General features: G+C 41.2%; 1 protein-coding gene across 2 annotated transcripts in view; it reads right to left on the reverse strand.

The window, feature by feature from the left end:
- The window catches only part of furinb (furin (paired basic amino acid cleaving enzyme) b), a 212393-nt gene that overhangs the window by 35376 nt on the left and 160716 nt on the right, over positions 1 to 16301 (reverse strand). For both annotated transcript variants that reach the window (XM_029667831.1, XM_029667830.1), the window contains exons 7-8: positions 5713 to 5801; positions 960 to 1132 (exon numbers count right to left, since the gene is read on the reverse strand). In XM_029667831.1, the coding sequence (XP_029523691.1) occupies positions 960 to 1132; positions 5713 to 5801 (262 nt within the window). The remainder of the gene's footprint in view (positions 1 to 959; positions 1133 to 5712; positions 5802 to 16301) is intronic.

The raw sequence follows: 16301 nt of genomic DNA on the forward strand, positions 1-16301 counted from the left end.
ACCTGGCCGTGCTGCTGCTCCAGTTTCAACTGTTCTGCCTTATTATTATTCGACCATGCTAGTCATTTATGAACATTTGAACATCTTGGCCATGTTCTGTTATAATCTCCACCCGGCACAGCCAGAAGAGGACTGGCCACCCCACATGTGCTCTCTCTAATTCTCTCTTTCTCTCTTTCTTTCTCTCTCTCGGAGGACCTGAGCCCTAGGACCATGCCCCAGGACTACCTGACATGATGACTCCTTGCTGTCCCCAGTCCATCTGGCCGTGCTGCTGCTCCAGTTTCAACTGTTCTGCCTTATTATTATTCGACCATGCTGCTCATTTATGAACATTTGAACATCTTGGCCATGTTCTGTTATAATCTCCACCCGGCACAGCCAGAAGAGGACTGGCCACCCCACATAGCCTGGTTCCTCTCTAGGTTTCTTCCTAGGTTTTGGCCTTTCTAGGGAGTTTTTCCTAGCCACCGTGCTTCTACACCTGCATTGCTTGCTGTTTGGGGTTTTAGGCTGGGTTTCTGTACAGCACTTTGAGATATCAGCTGATGTACGAAGGGCTATATAAATAAATTCGATTTGAATAACATACTCTCAGTAAATCCATCAAATAAGACAGTGGTGAATAGTTACAGTTCTGGCGTGACATGACAGTAATTCCTGCTGGTGCTCCAGGCCAGAACACGCTCTAGATCAAGTATGGCGGTTGTATCACTTGTCAGAGTTTTACTTTAGAAATAATTTATACTGGATATCATAATGGAAAACCTAATCATCTTCTAAGATAATTTGTGAGTATGTGTGTATAATGTAGAATTTAATACAGCAGTACGGTGAGTCCAAGACTAGTTTCCACTCTGGGACAATACAGTTGATCCTGTCCTTTCTATGTGTGTTTCTTTGAAACAACATCTGGTAGGTATGTATCATGAACCATGTTTGCTTCAGTAATGACTGACCTCAGTGACTCCTCGGAGGAAGGCCTCCTTGGCTAGCTTGGCGGGGCCGTCTACAGTCTTCCCATCATCCTCTGGGCCCCAGCTGGCGCTGTAGATGTGGATGTGCTGTGAGTTCAGGCTGAGGGAGTGGGCCTCCACCATGTCTGTCACCTCCCCGTCCAGCATACGCACACCTGCATACAAGCGCACACACGCACACACACACACACACACACACAAGGAGAGATAGAAAGAGTGGGGGTTGAAGTCAGAGGGGAAATAAACTAAATAATACAGGCAGGGTGAGGCAGAAAGGGGAAAAAAGGTGAAGGTGACAGAGAGAGACAGCATGAGAGGAGAAGTAGCAGGGAACAGATCAAAATGTACAGAACGGTTACCTGGAGGAAAATGTGGGAGGGTTATGATTTTTCAATTTCAGTCAAGGAGAGAGTTTAGTATTTTTTAAATCTAGTCCAGGGGAGGGTCATGTAATTTGTAATGGATGAAATTTCAATATTTATCAGTGTTTTAGAATTAGTTGTTTATTGTGTGCCTGATGCCGCACCTCATCTCTGATTCTCCGCTGGGCACGCAATATCAATTGTGCCTATAGGCTATTTAATGTGGTCTCTAAAAAATGATCCATAGCCTTTTGACTATAGCCTACGAAGTGCTCAGGGAAGCACCTAGCAAAGTCATATTTCTAAAATAGCTGCTGGGATGGTGTAACTAAAACTAGGCTGCATTACACACTGCAATGGATATGCCAACCCTGAGCCCCAGCCTCCTCGAAAATTATTTTTGATTAGGCCTATTCCAAAATCTTAAGCACAGACTAGCCTATAGGCTATGTTCTGTTCAGTTTAAGAAGGAGAGCATTTAGATGAGAAACAGGACCGGAGGCCAACTTTGAAACACTATATATACAAAAGTATGTGGACACCCTTCAAATGAATGGATTCAGCTATTTCAGCCACACCCATTGCCGACACATGTATAAAATCGAGCACACAGCCATGCAATCTCCATAGACAAACATTGGCAGTAGAATGGCTTTACTGAAGAGCTCAGTGACTTTCAACGTGTCACCATCATAGGATGTCACCTTTCCAGCAAGTCAGTTCGGTCAAATTTCTGCCCTGCTAGAGCTGTCAACTGTAAGTGCTGTTTGTGAAGTGGAAATGTCTACGAGAAACAATGGCTCAGCCACGAAGTGGTAGGCCACACAAGCTCACAGAACAGGACCACCGAGTGCTGAAGCACATAGCGCGTAAAAATCGCCTGTCCTTGGTTTCAACACTCACTACCGGGTTTCAAACTACCTCTGGAAGCAAATTCAGCACAATAACTGTTCGTCTGGAGCTTCATAAAATGGGTTTCCATGACCAAGCAGCCTCACACAAGCCTAAGATCCCCGACAATCGTCGGCTGGAGTGGTGTAAAGCTCGCCGCCATTGGACTCTGGAGCAGTGGAAACACGTTCTCTGGAGTGATGAATCACGCTTCACCATCTGGCAGTCCGACGGACAAATCTGGGTTTGGCAGATAGCAGGAGAATGATACCTGCCCCAATGCATAGTGCCAACCGTAAAGTTTGGTGGTGGAGGAATGATGGTCTGGGGCTGTTTTTCATAGTTTGTGCTAGGCCCCTTAGTTCCATTGAAGAGAAATCTTAACAATTCTGTGCTTCCAACTTTTTGTCAACAGTTTGCAGAAGGCTCTTTCCTGTTTCATAATGACAATGCCCCCGTGCGCAAAGTGATATCCATACAGAAATGGTTTGTGGAAGAACTTGACTGGCGAGCACATATTCCTGACCTCAACCCCATAGAACACCGTTGGAATGAATTTGAACACCGACTGCAAGCCAGGCCTTATCGCCCAACATCAGTGCCCAACCTCAATAATGCTCTTGTGGCTGAATGGAAGCAAGTCCCCACATCTAGTGGAAAGCCTTCCCAGAAGAGTGGAGGCTGTTTTAGCAGAAAAGGGGGGACCGTATCATAGATTTTTATTAAAAATAATATAATTCTTGCACATGATGTATTTATCACAGTTATTGACCTCACAATTAGCCAGATTCGAGTAACTTACATTGTGGTCCTGAAACTTGAAGCAGCAGCCACGGCACAATCAATCGGAAATGGACAGCTCATGGTGCTGAAAGTAGGCAAATGCGAGTAGGCATAATTAATTTAAACCGTCTTCATTTTAGTTAGACTTTGTCGTGGAGACTATTTCTTCCTATTTAAGAAATAAGAGATAGGCCTACCTGTTTGACAGACAAAATTAGGTCATAGGCTGCTATATACATAGATTTTTCAGTCAATTCAACCACCCACCATGCACTCTTTAAAAAGCCTACCTCTGTGTCAGTGAAGGGCTGTTAAGTTAAAGCCAGGACTCAAATTGATGGTGGTTTGAGAGGGTATGCCATAGGCCTACCTTTTATTGAAGAAAATGGCAAAAAGCTCAGGCCTACCCCTTGTTAGCTTCAGATTTTGAAGAAAATTTCTTTCAGCCAATCATCAATCATCAATTTCTCTCAGCCAATCATCAGTAATTTGTGTAAATGCTGTGCTTGTTGAAAGTCCTTCTTGAAATTGAACAAATCCAATTATATAAAGTGATATATAACAACGCTGGTCCACGATGCTTTATGCTAGAAACAAGCTGCAAAATACCCAGGAAAGACGTGACTCCAATGCATATGGGTATATCATTTTTTCGTTTCTTTGACATTCAGAGGCTGAATTTGCTTGGAAAGTAATCTAATTCTGTCACTATCAATTGATTAAGCTATTCACTTTCTGCAAAAATAGAAGATGTTTAAACCCAGACAGCTTTAGGGAATCACTTGTGACTTTCTCTCATTGGGTGAAGCCACGGAAGAAGAGTAGCCAGCAGTTAAAGCTTAAATGTTTCTGTGTTGGTAAACCTACTCTGTCATGGGTGGAAAGGTAGGCCTACTCTGTAATGGGTGGATAGGTAGGCCTACTCTGTCATGGTTGGAAAGTTAGGCCTACTCTGTCATGGGTGGAAAGGTAAGCCTAACTTTTGAAAGTACCATGCTCAGATTCCTAATGACGTCTAAGATTGAATTATTTGCAAACAGGGACAGTTTTGTTGCAAACACGACACACGGATTTGGCATTGGAGAAATATGAGATGAACACATTCTCCTATCTCGCTGTCCATTCTTAGCATATCATTTTGGTCATTCGTGTGATATAAAAAAAAGATTCCACTAATATGTAAAGTTACGTGGAATTGCATGACATTTTTATAAAGGCTATTTTTTCATCGGACCTGCAAAGACGATGATAGATGAATTTAATGCTTTTACTATATAGGAGATCTTTCCACCCCGACTCTTGTCCACGGTTGTCTGTGAATCCACAACCTTTTGGCCCACAGCCCTGTGTGCTATAAACATTCCTGCATTGCCATGTAATGCTTACAGGACAAAGAACAGTTTCTAAAACTGCATATCTAAGGCTCTGGTCTGTCCAAAAAGTGAGGGTAAACTGCTATCCATTTTGTTTTAATTATTATTTTGGGTATAGGGGAGGGTCACTTGTTTGTTTTCAAGTGTTCAGGGAGGGTTTAGGTAAAACATATTTTGCTGAAAGGAGGGCCATCCATTTTCATTTCAGAGAGATCAGATTTTCTCCATGTACCCCTGATTGTAAATAACATTCACTCCCTAGGTGTTATAAATTTGATGCAGTTGGGAAACAAAGCCTTGTGTGTCTGGCTGTCATACTGACAAACACAGTCTGACTGGGGAGACAAAAGGCTTATGAGCCTGTCACACTGCCAGATGTCATGAGCAATTGTTCTCTCAGACACACACACACACACACACACACACACACACACACACACACACACACACACACACACACACACACACACACACACACACACACACACACACACACACACACACACACACACACACACACACACACACACTTTGGCCATTAAAACAAGAGTCAAGACCTTCTCCTCCAAGAAACCACCAGGTAAGACAACAGACAGACAACTCACAAAAAACACAAAAACAACACAACATTCCTTCTAACGAATGAGTGTGGGAGAGTTAATGGTGCCTCCAACAGCGTCTGTGACCTGAAAGAAACAAACTGGCCCATCTTTTATCATAATACCTGAACTGGCCTGTCTGCAGCTTTGATGTGGGCCGCCTCAGAACAGTAATGGGAGCTGTGAGCCGTGTGTGTGTGTGGGATGAGTGTGTATGTGTGTGGGTGTGTGGAGACACACACCCGATGGGGAACGAGGCACACAGCAAACTGTGTTGTTTATTAACAATTGTGTAACCCTGGGACATGGGCAGATTGTCAGAGGAATATGTGTGGAGCAGGAGCCAATGAGCTGTTAGAGCAGGAGATGCATGCTAATGAAGACTAGGAGGAGTAGGAGAGTTATGGCTACCATCTGTGGAGGGGACTGCTGGGGACTGCTCTCAGGGCTCCACTGAGTCTTGTTGGCTGGCTGCTTGTCTTTGACAGTGCTTAGGGACACAAGTTGGTAAGGGCCAGAAAGTGGCTTGAAAGAATCCATTAGACTGATTAGAGTACTTGTCTTCGACGAAAGATTAGAGATAAAAGTTGGTAAATATTCAGAAGTGACGGATAGCAAGTCATGTTCTACTGAACATGACTCCGGTTCAACTGACAGTAGACCCAAGTCAACCAATCATTGTTGGCCATTGGCAAAGCCTTCTTCAATTACAGCATGCCTCATTCACCTCCAATTTTGGTGTTGTATGCCACGCCCACCCCACATATGTTGTTGTTGGCGGCTGCAGCAACTTCCCCAGCACACCGTGTTCCATGTCTAGATGAGCGAGAGATACAGAAAAAGAGAGAGACACAGAAAGAGAGAGAGGAAGTGAAAGAGAGACAGACAAAAAGAGAGAGAAGAGAGCAGTTAGGATTTATGATCAAAAACACTCCTCTCATCTCAACCACCCTGAACAGTGCAGGGCTCTTCAAAAACAATACCTCCCAGAACGACTGCTAAAAATACACAGCAGCACACCAACGAATAGACGAAAAGCACATGGAGGGCCAATGCTGCTGAAGGACCTATAATAAGCAATCGCAGGTAAACACTCCCCACTGGACAGAAAGGAAGGGAAAAAGACCCTGAATACATTCTCTACCAAGAACTTGTGTCCAATTTGTCTATAACTACCAATTCCCCTTTGCACAGAGGATGGGAATGAATAACATGAACCTGGGTGGAAGGATAAAAGGTCCCCAGCTAGCACATTCGGAACCTTGGAAGTATGTTTTTGGTTTCCCATTGGTTCTGATAACAGAAATAAAAATGACCCCTTATTGAATGTTTCAATTAAACTTTCAATAACACTGCTAGCTTATTTTGGGTTAACTTTTTTTCCAACTCCAAGCACAGATACAGTATGACGCATGGAAATGAATTTGCTTAGGCATTAATGATGCAAACAGTTTTTTTTTATTGTGACATGGCATCAGTGAGATTTGAACCTATGATCGTTTGTTCTCTATCCATGGAATTAGGGATGTGCCACCAGGATGGAGCTAACATGCCATGTTTTTTTACGCATACAAAACAGTTCATTATAGTCTATTCAAACAGACCCCATTTCAAAGGAAACAAGCACTCATTAAGAGTGGCCAATTAGTGGATACGGCCAACACACCTGAACACACTTAACAAGATAGAGGATAGAGAGAGTTCTGTTGATGCTGAGAACGGAATGTACAGTATATGTTTTTAAAAAACATTCTTGAAACATTTTCTGAACATTACTAAAGTTCTCTTGTGTTTTTTTATGGAACGTTTTCTTCATGTTCTTAGAACGGAATGTATACTGAATAAAAATATAAGCGCAACATGCAACAATTTCAAAGGTTTTGCTGAGTTACAGTTCATATAAAGAAATCAGTCAATTGAAATAAATGAATTAGGCCTTCAGCTATGGATTTCACATGACTGGGCAGGGGCCTGGGAAGGCATAGGCCCACCCACTTGGTAGCCTGGCCTACTCACTGGGGAGCCAGGCCCAGCCAATCAAAATGAGTTTCCCCCTGCAATAGGACTTTATTACAGACAGAAATACTCCTAAACACAGTTTATGTTAGACAAATGAACATTCAATTCTCTGGCAACTGCTCTGGTGGATATTCCTACAGTCAGCATTCAAATTGCACGCTCCTCCAAAACTTGAGACATCTGTGGTATTGTGTTGTTAATTAGCTTCTTGATATTCCACACCTGTCAGGTGGATGGATTATAAAGAATAAATTGCTCACTAATGGGGATGTAAACAAATTTGTTTTTCACATACACATGGTTAGCAGATGTTAATGCGAGTGTAGCGAAATGCTTGTGCTTCTAGTTCCGACAATACAGTAATAACCAACAAGTAATCTAACCTAACAATTCCAAAACTACTACCTTATACACACAAGTGTAAAGGGATAAAGAATATGTACATAAAGATATATGAATGAGTGATGGTACAGAACGGCATAGGCAAGATGCAGTAGATGGTATCGAGTACAGTATATACATATGAGATGAGTAATGTAGGGTATGTAAACAAAGTGGCGTAGTTTAAAGTGGCTAGTGATACATGTATTACATAAAGATGCAGTAGATGATATAGAGTACAGTATATACATATGAGATGAGTAATGTAGGGTATGTAAACATTGTATTAAGTAGCATTGTTTAAAGTGGCTAGTGATATATTTTACATCAATTCCCATTATTAAAGTGGCTGGAGTTGAGTCCGTGTGTTGGCAGCAGCCACTCAATGTTAGTGGTGGCTGTTTAACAGTCTGAAGGCCTTACTGGGGAATGTAGCAGCAGTAGATGTGCTCATGTTCTTTATGTTAGAGCAGGGAGAGCTGCTCACAGTGGACTTCCTCCTAGGGCCCATCGGCTCAGTGATAACAGTATAACTCTGGCTCATAGGCACAGAATTACTGCATACAATAGCTGTAGAATCAGTAGAGGCATTCAGGGCAGTTAAAGGGACATACATTAGGTTACTTATTTTGTGTCTACCAACACACCTGGTGTAATGTACATTTTCTGAAGCATTATGACAACTCTGCGTCACAATGGTAGGGATTAACTGAGCTGGGCTTTAGTCATTGATAAGTCATTGTCTCAACGCAGCCTTATAGTGCTGTGAAAGGATCCAGGATCCCAAATGATTTGGGTGGATCCCATCCTCCTTATAAAACCTGTTTTGTTTCCAAAAGGTATTAAAATTGTCAACAAAACTTACACCCATTGAGCTGCAATAATCACATAGCCCGTTGTAAAGAGAGAGAATCCTGATAAAGCGTTCAATCCCGCGATTCAGAGATGGCAGAGGGCCAGATATGATGGGTCTTTTGTTAGTGTTTAGCAGAGTCAATCAACTCTTTACATTTACATTTAAGTCAGTTTCAGCTTTTCAGAACTGCCCTTCATAATGTAATTAAAACCCACATGGACTACGATAGAATCGATGTCCATGTCCTGATGTAGTGTATTTAGGAGCAGCTGAGTAATGTCATTTACTCGAGCTCCAGGATAAGACATTGTTTTTGCACCAGGAACGGTCACATTTCTTACCATGGAGCTGCCCAGAATCACGGTTGATGAGAAGGGCGAGGAAATCTGCACACTCTCAGGCTTCTCAGGATTCGGAGAAGCCTTTATGGATGGGTGAGAGGCAGGATAACTTGAGCCCGTTGCTCCCAGCGCCTGTGGCAGGCCTCCGACAGATGGAGAAGCCCCAGACTTTCCAACTGTGTTGGCATGTTTACCAATTGCCTTTCCTTAAACCTTTGTGTGAGGTCCATGGTCAGTTACTGATAAGAAGCATCAGAGCTGCATATTCTTCTGATGCGACTGAATTGACTTATAGGGAGGCTTTTAATAAGTGGACGTGGATGAAAGCAACCCCATTACCGAAAAACACAGTCAATCTCAAATGTTACCAGTCTATATACTAACATCCCCCATCAGGACTGCCTTGAGACCATCAAGTTCTACCTCAATGAACGTCCCCCTAATGCTCTTCCCAGCACCAATTGTACTGTGGACTTGGCTGAACTAATACTAACCTCCAACTATTTTCTCTTCAGAGGAGACTTTTTCCTCTAGAACAAAGGGACAGCGATGGGGAGCACTATGGCTCCTAATTATGCTAACTTAAATCTAGGAATGTTTAAAAAACAGGTGGTGCTGAAAAAGTCTCCTCTGAAGAGAAAATAGTTGGAGCTTCCACCCTCACCTGGGATATGGATGCCTGATGAAGACCTAAGGGTGGAAACATTGTTGTAAATAAATACCACCTGGGAGCATAAGCAGAAGTGTGTAGCTTTTTCCTTTCTGTTTTCCATGAGTTTGTCTATAACTCCAGCACCTGTGGAAAATACTTGGATGTTCGAATGTTCTTCAGCTTTTGTCTTTTATTTCAGCTCATGAAACATAGGAACAGCACTTTACATGTTACGTTTATATTTTTGTCCAGAGTACACTGTACAGTATGTTTTTAAATAACATTCTTAGAACGTTTTCCTAATGCTACAATATTTTGTTAATCTTGTGGTTTTTATGGTAAATTCTGAGAACAGAATTTGAAACTAATTGTTGTTCATTTAAAGCTAATTGATGTTAACATTTCTGGAAATATTCCCAGAATATTGGCAACAACTGACATAAAAGACAACCATACATTGCCTGAACATTCTGAGAACATCGCTTCAGTCACACCATTTTTTAAAACATTCCTAGAATGTAGTCAAATCTGACATTAAATAGAACCACATTGGAACTTTTGTGGAATGTTCTGTGGAAGTACTGAAATTCCCACAGAAGAACGTTTCTTAATGTTCTCAGAACTACTTGAGAACTTTCCTTATGTCAAACCAGTTGGAGAACGTTCCTAGAACATGACCAAATATAAATGAAATATAATCATGTTTGAACTTTAAGGAAATGTTCTGTTAAAGTAATGAAATATCAAGAAAATGTATATTTTTTTGTCAAGTTCCTTAAATGTGCTGAGAATGTTCCAAAGCCAAGCGACTATCCTGTACAATTCATAGAAAGTTGTGGGAAAGTTGTATGCAAAATAACCACAGGACAAACATGATCTCACCAAGCTCTATGAAACATATCGTTCTCAGAACGTTATGTGCTAGCTGGGTCTTCTCCACTCTAACAGAATGGAGAAGGTAGCCTGGGGTGTCAGGTAGCCAAGTGGTTAGAGCATTCGGCCAGTAGAAGTTTGCTAGATTGAATCCCTGAGCTGACAAGGTAAAAATCTGTTGTTCTGCCCCAGAACAAGGCAATTAACCCACTGTTCCTAAGCCACCATTGTAAATAAGAATTTGTTCCTAACTGACTTGCCTAGTTAAATAAAAAAAATAACAGGGCATTCACTCCCACCAACACACCGGGCTAACACTTGGTGTTGTGGAATGAATATGTAATGTGTAGTGTTTCATATCTCTACAGTACTGTGGTGACAGAACTTTCTTTGAGATGCAGTACAAATATATCTAATCTTTTAGATATTGACAAACTGGAATAACCTCAAGATAGTGAAACCTGAAGGACATGGTACTCTCTAAAACTATGATGGACGGTCTCTGAATGCAGGCCATCAGAGAGAGATATGGGATAATATTGATATGAATTACTGTGTCCTTCATCAATTATATGAGCTGTGTCTTGTGTAAAGAGACAGGTGATCTAAGGACGGCAGGTTCATCACATCTCTCAGCCCTACTTTGCTGCTGGCATGCCGTTGGGCATCATGCACGCACTTGTCATGATGTGCCCTGGGCTGGTAGAAACTGCCATGCAGTATTGAAAGAGTCTACCAGAACAAAGAGCTTCTCTTAGTTCAAAACTCATAATCCCCAAAATGGTAGAACTAAACAATATTTCTACTTTTGAGAATGTGGGAATGGTCCGTGAACACTTAAGGGACAGTCATGTCGAGTGTGTTTCATTTGGTGATCTCATGAAGGACAGGAAACACACATAACTGTATCTCTTAAAATGTACATATTCCAGCTGTCAGGTTTACATCTAAATATTGTGAAACGTATGTGATTAAACATGAAACTATTTGTGAAAAGACCTAAGAGCCCCCAAGTTGGAATGGTTACAATTCTATTGGCCACGGAGACAATACAGCTGTAGTTTGGCTACACGGCTGGAAATGGTTAAACTCTGAGACTATTGATCACTACAGAATGAGCAAATCTTAGACGTATAATTACTAGTCTGCAGCTAGAAATTACGTAAATCTAGAACGAGAATACCGACAATCGCCGAAGCATCTAATCTATGAGAACATTTCCAAATGGTTCTCTGAAGTATCCATTCTAAACCCCTACAACAATGAAAGACATTGTGACTTCTGGGAAAGTTAACCAGAGACTCTGATGAACTCTACAGGACGATTGAGTGTTTTCAACGGAGAGACAACAACGGCATACGGGCGTAAATATATACATTTCAATTAATATAATTAGAGACTGTGTGTAGTGAATCCATTTTGTCTTTCCCGCTCTTTCTCAGTCCCCACCCCTTTCCTTTGTCTACCAAGCCTTCATATCGGCGGAGCCCGCTAGGGACTTATTCTTTGTATCATTGTTAGTAACCAAGATCTACTGTTTGTTTGTGATATTTCTGTGATTATTTAGTTAGTAAATAAATAATTAAGCCAATTTGTATATTTCTGATTCATTATGGAAACTAAGATTCGTGCAGATAACCAAGAATTTTATGACGTTTGGAATGAGACTAATGAGGTAACAATTAATAATTCATTAATAGAAGACTAATTGAACAGATATAAAACTAAATATCTGAATATCTGAAAATTCTAACTTTGTAATCTCAACATTTTCCGTGGTGCCCCGACTTCCTATTTAATTCATGTTTACATGATTAGTTTAATCACGTAATAATTAAATCTAGAGAAGTGATTTGATATAAATAAGTCTTCACATTTAATGGTAGTCCAGACACGACACACTCTTGGGCTGGCCGATATAGTTTTTTTTGTTACCTTCTATAACGGTACTTGAATGTTTGGTTTGTTAAATGTATTACACTGCGTGTAACATCCATTTTTATAGTTTACTCCGCTACTTGAGTCATCTCTCTCCGCTCTCGCTCTCTATGCCACTTTCCACACAGACCTCGCACACGGACCTTATTTTTGAAGTTGAAGTTGAATTGAAATCACTTAGAATGTATGTGTTGCTACCCTAGGGGCATGCACTCATGAAGCAAATTTTGACCTTTCATTATTCAAAAACACAATGCTTTAGTGCATTTCCATCTAAAATAATCAATGAGCACCAGCATGTGAAGTTCATATGAGCATGTCAAATTGGGTGTCAAATGTAAGTTAAGAATCTATATTTGAGAAAATAAAGGCATCTCCATACATTCTCCATTTGGAATAAGCAAATGGTTTGATTTCTGATCAAAAATATGGTTGAAATGTTTTGTTGTTTTGGCCCTGTACTCCAGCTCTTTGGATGTGAAATGATACAATGTGAACACTGTCAGCTTTGATTTGAAGGTATTTTCATCCATATCGGGTGAACAATTTAGAAATGTTTTGTACATTTTAGGGGACCAAAAGTACTGGGAAAAATTCACTTAGGTGTATTAAAGTATTCAAGAGTTTAGTATTTGGTCCCATTTTCCCATCAAGCTTGTGACTACAAACTTGTTGGATGTATTTGGTGTTTGTTTTGGCTGTGTTTCAGATTATTTTGTGCCCAATAGAAATCAAATCAAATCAAATGTTATTGGTCACATACACATGGTTAGCAGATGGTATTGCGAGTGTAGTGAAATGCCTGTGGTTCTACTTCCGAGAGTGCAGTAATATCTAACAATTCCACAACAACTACCTAATACACCAAAATCTAAGTAAAGGGATGGAATAAGAATGTATACATAAACTCAGCAAAAAAAGAAATGTCCTCTTACTGTCAACTGTGTTTATTTTCAGCAAACTTAGCATGTGTAAATATTTGTATGAACATAACAAGATTCAACAACTGAGACATAAACTGAACAAGTTCTACAGACACGTGACTAACAGATGTTGAATAATGTGTCCCTGAACAAAGGGGGGGTCAAAATCAAAAGTAACAGTCACTATCTTGTGTGGCCATTAGCTGCATCAATTACTGCAGTGCATCTCCTCCTCATGGACTGCACCAGAATGACCAGTTCTTGCTGTGAGATGTTACCCCACTATTCCACCAAGGCACCTGCAAGTTCCCAAACATTTCTGGGGGGAATGGCCCTAGCCCTCACTCTGCGATCCAACAGGTCCCAGACGCTCTCAGCCTATTGCAGACCGTCTGATCACCGATGGAGGGATTGTGCATTCCTGGTGTAACTCGGGCAGTTGTTGTTACCATCCTGTACCTGTCCCACAGGTGTGATGTTCGAATGTACTGATCCTGTGCAAGTGTTGTTACACGTAGTCTGCTACTGCGAGGACGATCAGCTGTCCGCCCTGTCTCCCTGTAGCGCTGTCTTAGGCATCTCACAGTACGGACATTGCAATTTATTTCCCTGGCCACATCTGCAGTCCTCATGCCTCATTGCAGCATGCCTAAGACACATTCACGTTGGTGTTTTTCAGAGTCAGTAGAAAGGCCTCTTTCGCGTCCTACGTTTTCATAACTGTGACCTTAATTGCCTATCTTCTGTAAGCTGTTAGTGTCTTAACGACCGTTCCACAGGTGCATGTTCATTAATTGTTTATGGTTCATTGAACAAGCATGGGAAACAGTGTTTAAACCATTTACAATGAAGATCTGTGAAGTTGTTTGGATTTTTACAAATTATCTTTGAAAGACAGGGTGCTGAAAAAGGGACGTTTCTTTTATTGCTGAGTTTATAAATATATGGATGAGCGATGACCGAGCAGCATAGGTAAGATGCAATAGATGGTATAAAATACAGTATTTACAGTACATATGAGATGAGTAATGCAAGATATGTAAACATTATTAAAGTGGCATTATTAAAGTGATTAGTGATCCATTTGCTAAAGTGGCCAACGATTTAAAGGCTGTATGTAGGCAGCAGCCTCTCTGTGTTAGTGATGGCTGTTTAACAGTCTTATGGCCTTGACATAGAAGCTGTTTTTCAATCTCTCAGTAACAGCTTTGATGCACCTGTACTGACCTCGCCTTCTGGATGGTAACGGAGTGAACAGGCAGTGGCTCGGGTGGTTTTTGTCCTTGATGATCTTTTTGGCGGTGATACAGCCCACAGGATGTTCTCAATTGTGCATTTGTAAAAGTTTGTGAGGGTTTAAGGTGACAAGCCAAATTTATTCAGCCTCCTGAGGTTGAAGAGACGCTGTTGCGCCTTCTTCACCACACTGTGATGTGATGCGTGATGTGAACTTAAAACTTTCCACCTCCTCCACTGCTCTCCCATCGATGTGGACAGGGGGGTACTCCCTCTGTTGTTTCCTGAAGTCCACAATCATCTCCTTTGTTGATGTTGAGTGAGAGGTTGTTTTCCTGACACCACACTCCGAGTGCCCTCACCTCTTCCATGTAGGCTGTCTCGTCGTTGTTGGTAAATCAAGCCCACTACTGTTGTGTCGTCTGCAAACTTGATGATTGAGTTGGAGGCGTGCATGGCCAGGCAGTCATGGGTGAACAGGGAGTAGAGGAGGGGGCTGAGCACACAAATTAGTGGTAAACAATGTATTGAGTCATTTTGGAGTCAATTTATTGTAAATAATAATAAAATATGTTTCTTAACACTTCTACATTAATGTGAATGCTACTATGATTACGGATAGTCCTGAATGAATCGTGAATAATGATGAGTGAAAAGTTCATTTGCACAAATATCATATACCCAAGTAATGCTAACCTCTCACCATTACAATAACAGGGGAGGTTAGCATTTTTTGGAGGAAGGGGGGTAGGATATTTGTGGGCCAGTAACTTTTCGCTTGGCCCAATGCTCTTAACCGCTAGGCTACCTGTTTATGTCACCTCTCCCGGCTCTTACTGACACCTACCATGACACCTATAGTGTACCGTACTGTAATGTCCAAACTTGTGAAACATATATGTTTATGATTGGTTCAGATTTTATCTGGTCCGGACCAACCAAATCTGGTCTTGTTTGGTGGTAGGGCTCATTAGTATAATAGCTAGTGTGTAGAGTAAATATACCCACATATGCAAAGGATATTGTATTTTTTTTAACCTTTATTTAACTAGGCAAGTCAGTTAAGAACAAATTCTTATTTTCAATGACAGCCAAGGAACAGTGGGTTAACTGCCTGTTCAGGGGCAGAACAACCTTGTCAGCTCGGGGATTTGCAACCTTTTGGTTACTGGTCCAACGCTCTAACCACTAGGCTACCCTGCCGCCCCATATATATTCTTACCTTGTGTACCTATTCAGGATACTTCACCATGAAGAGAATTATATTCATGTCTAAAATTATAGTACAGATCAGGGACCCATGACGTAATTCTGTTAACGTAATTCCGTTACTGGATGTAAATCAACTTCACCTACTGTAGTTCAAAAAATGTAAAACTCAAGATCTCATGTCATAGCTGACACCCCATTCTTTCTGCAGTCATCTTTGAATTTTAATTCGGAGCAGATAATGTATTTAAGTGAGTTGTTTGGAAAACGTGGTCTTCCTGTAAATGTGTTTTTCTGAAATGTTTTGTGTAAATTGTTCAAAGTAGTCCTTGTGCATAGAATTGTATGGTTTGTTAAACTCTGAAATAATGTTTTTTGTTTGGCATATATTTTAAAGTGAAAAATGTTGAGTCGAAGTGTAACGAGGAATTGTTAACGTGGAATTGCCCTTTAGCAACTACCTAGTTCCTACCCCTCTCCATACAAGACGCTGATAATAAAAACCTAGTCTAACTTTTAATGACTTTAGTCCCTCAGGGCAAAAGTCAGTCAGCTGAAAGAGGAGATCATTACTGTGTGATCATTAAAATGTCTGTATTCTTCTGCAGCCTGCCCTTGTTTCAGGACCTGGTGCAATGGGATCAGAATGCAATCTGAGGGAACAGAGCAAGCGTTGGCATTTCACATAGGTCATTACATCAGACATTAAGATCTCTTCCTGATTACAGTGCAGCTATCTGATTAGGAGACTCACACACTTTCATGCCTTTCCCTGGACGTCGTCCATCCACATAATAGGAAACACTGCTGGGGCTAATTATAAAAACACTTATTATTGTTGGAGGATCCAGTAATTCCACACGTCCTGGTTGTGTCCTAGGTTGAAGA

Source organism: Oncorhynchus nerka, linkage group LG9a (genome assembly GCF_034236695.1).
Source record: "Oncorhynchus nerka isolate Pitt River linkage group LG9a, Oner_Uvic_2.0, whole genome shotgun sequence".
Taxonomy (NCBI): Eukaryota; Metazoa; Chordata; class Actinopteri; order Salmoniformes; family Salmonidae; genus Oncorhynchus; species Oncorhynchus nerka.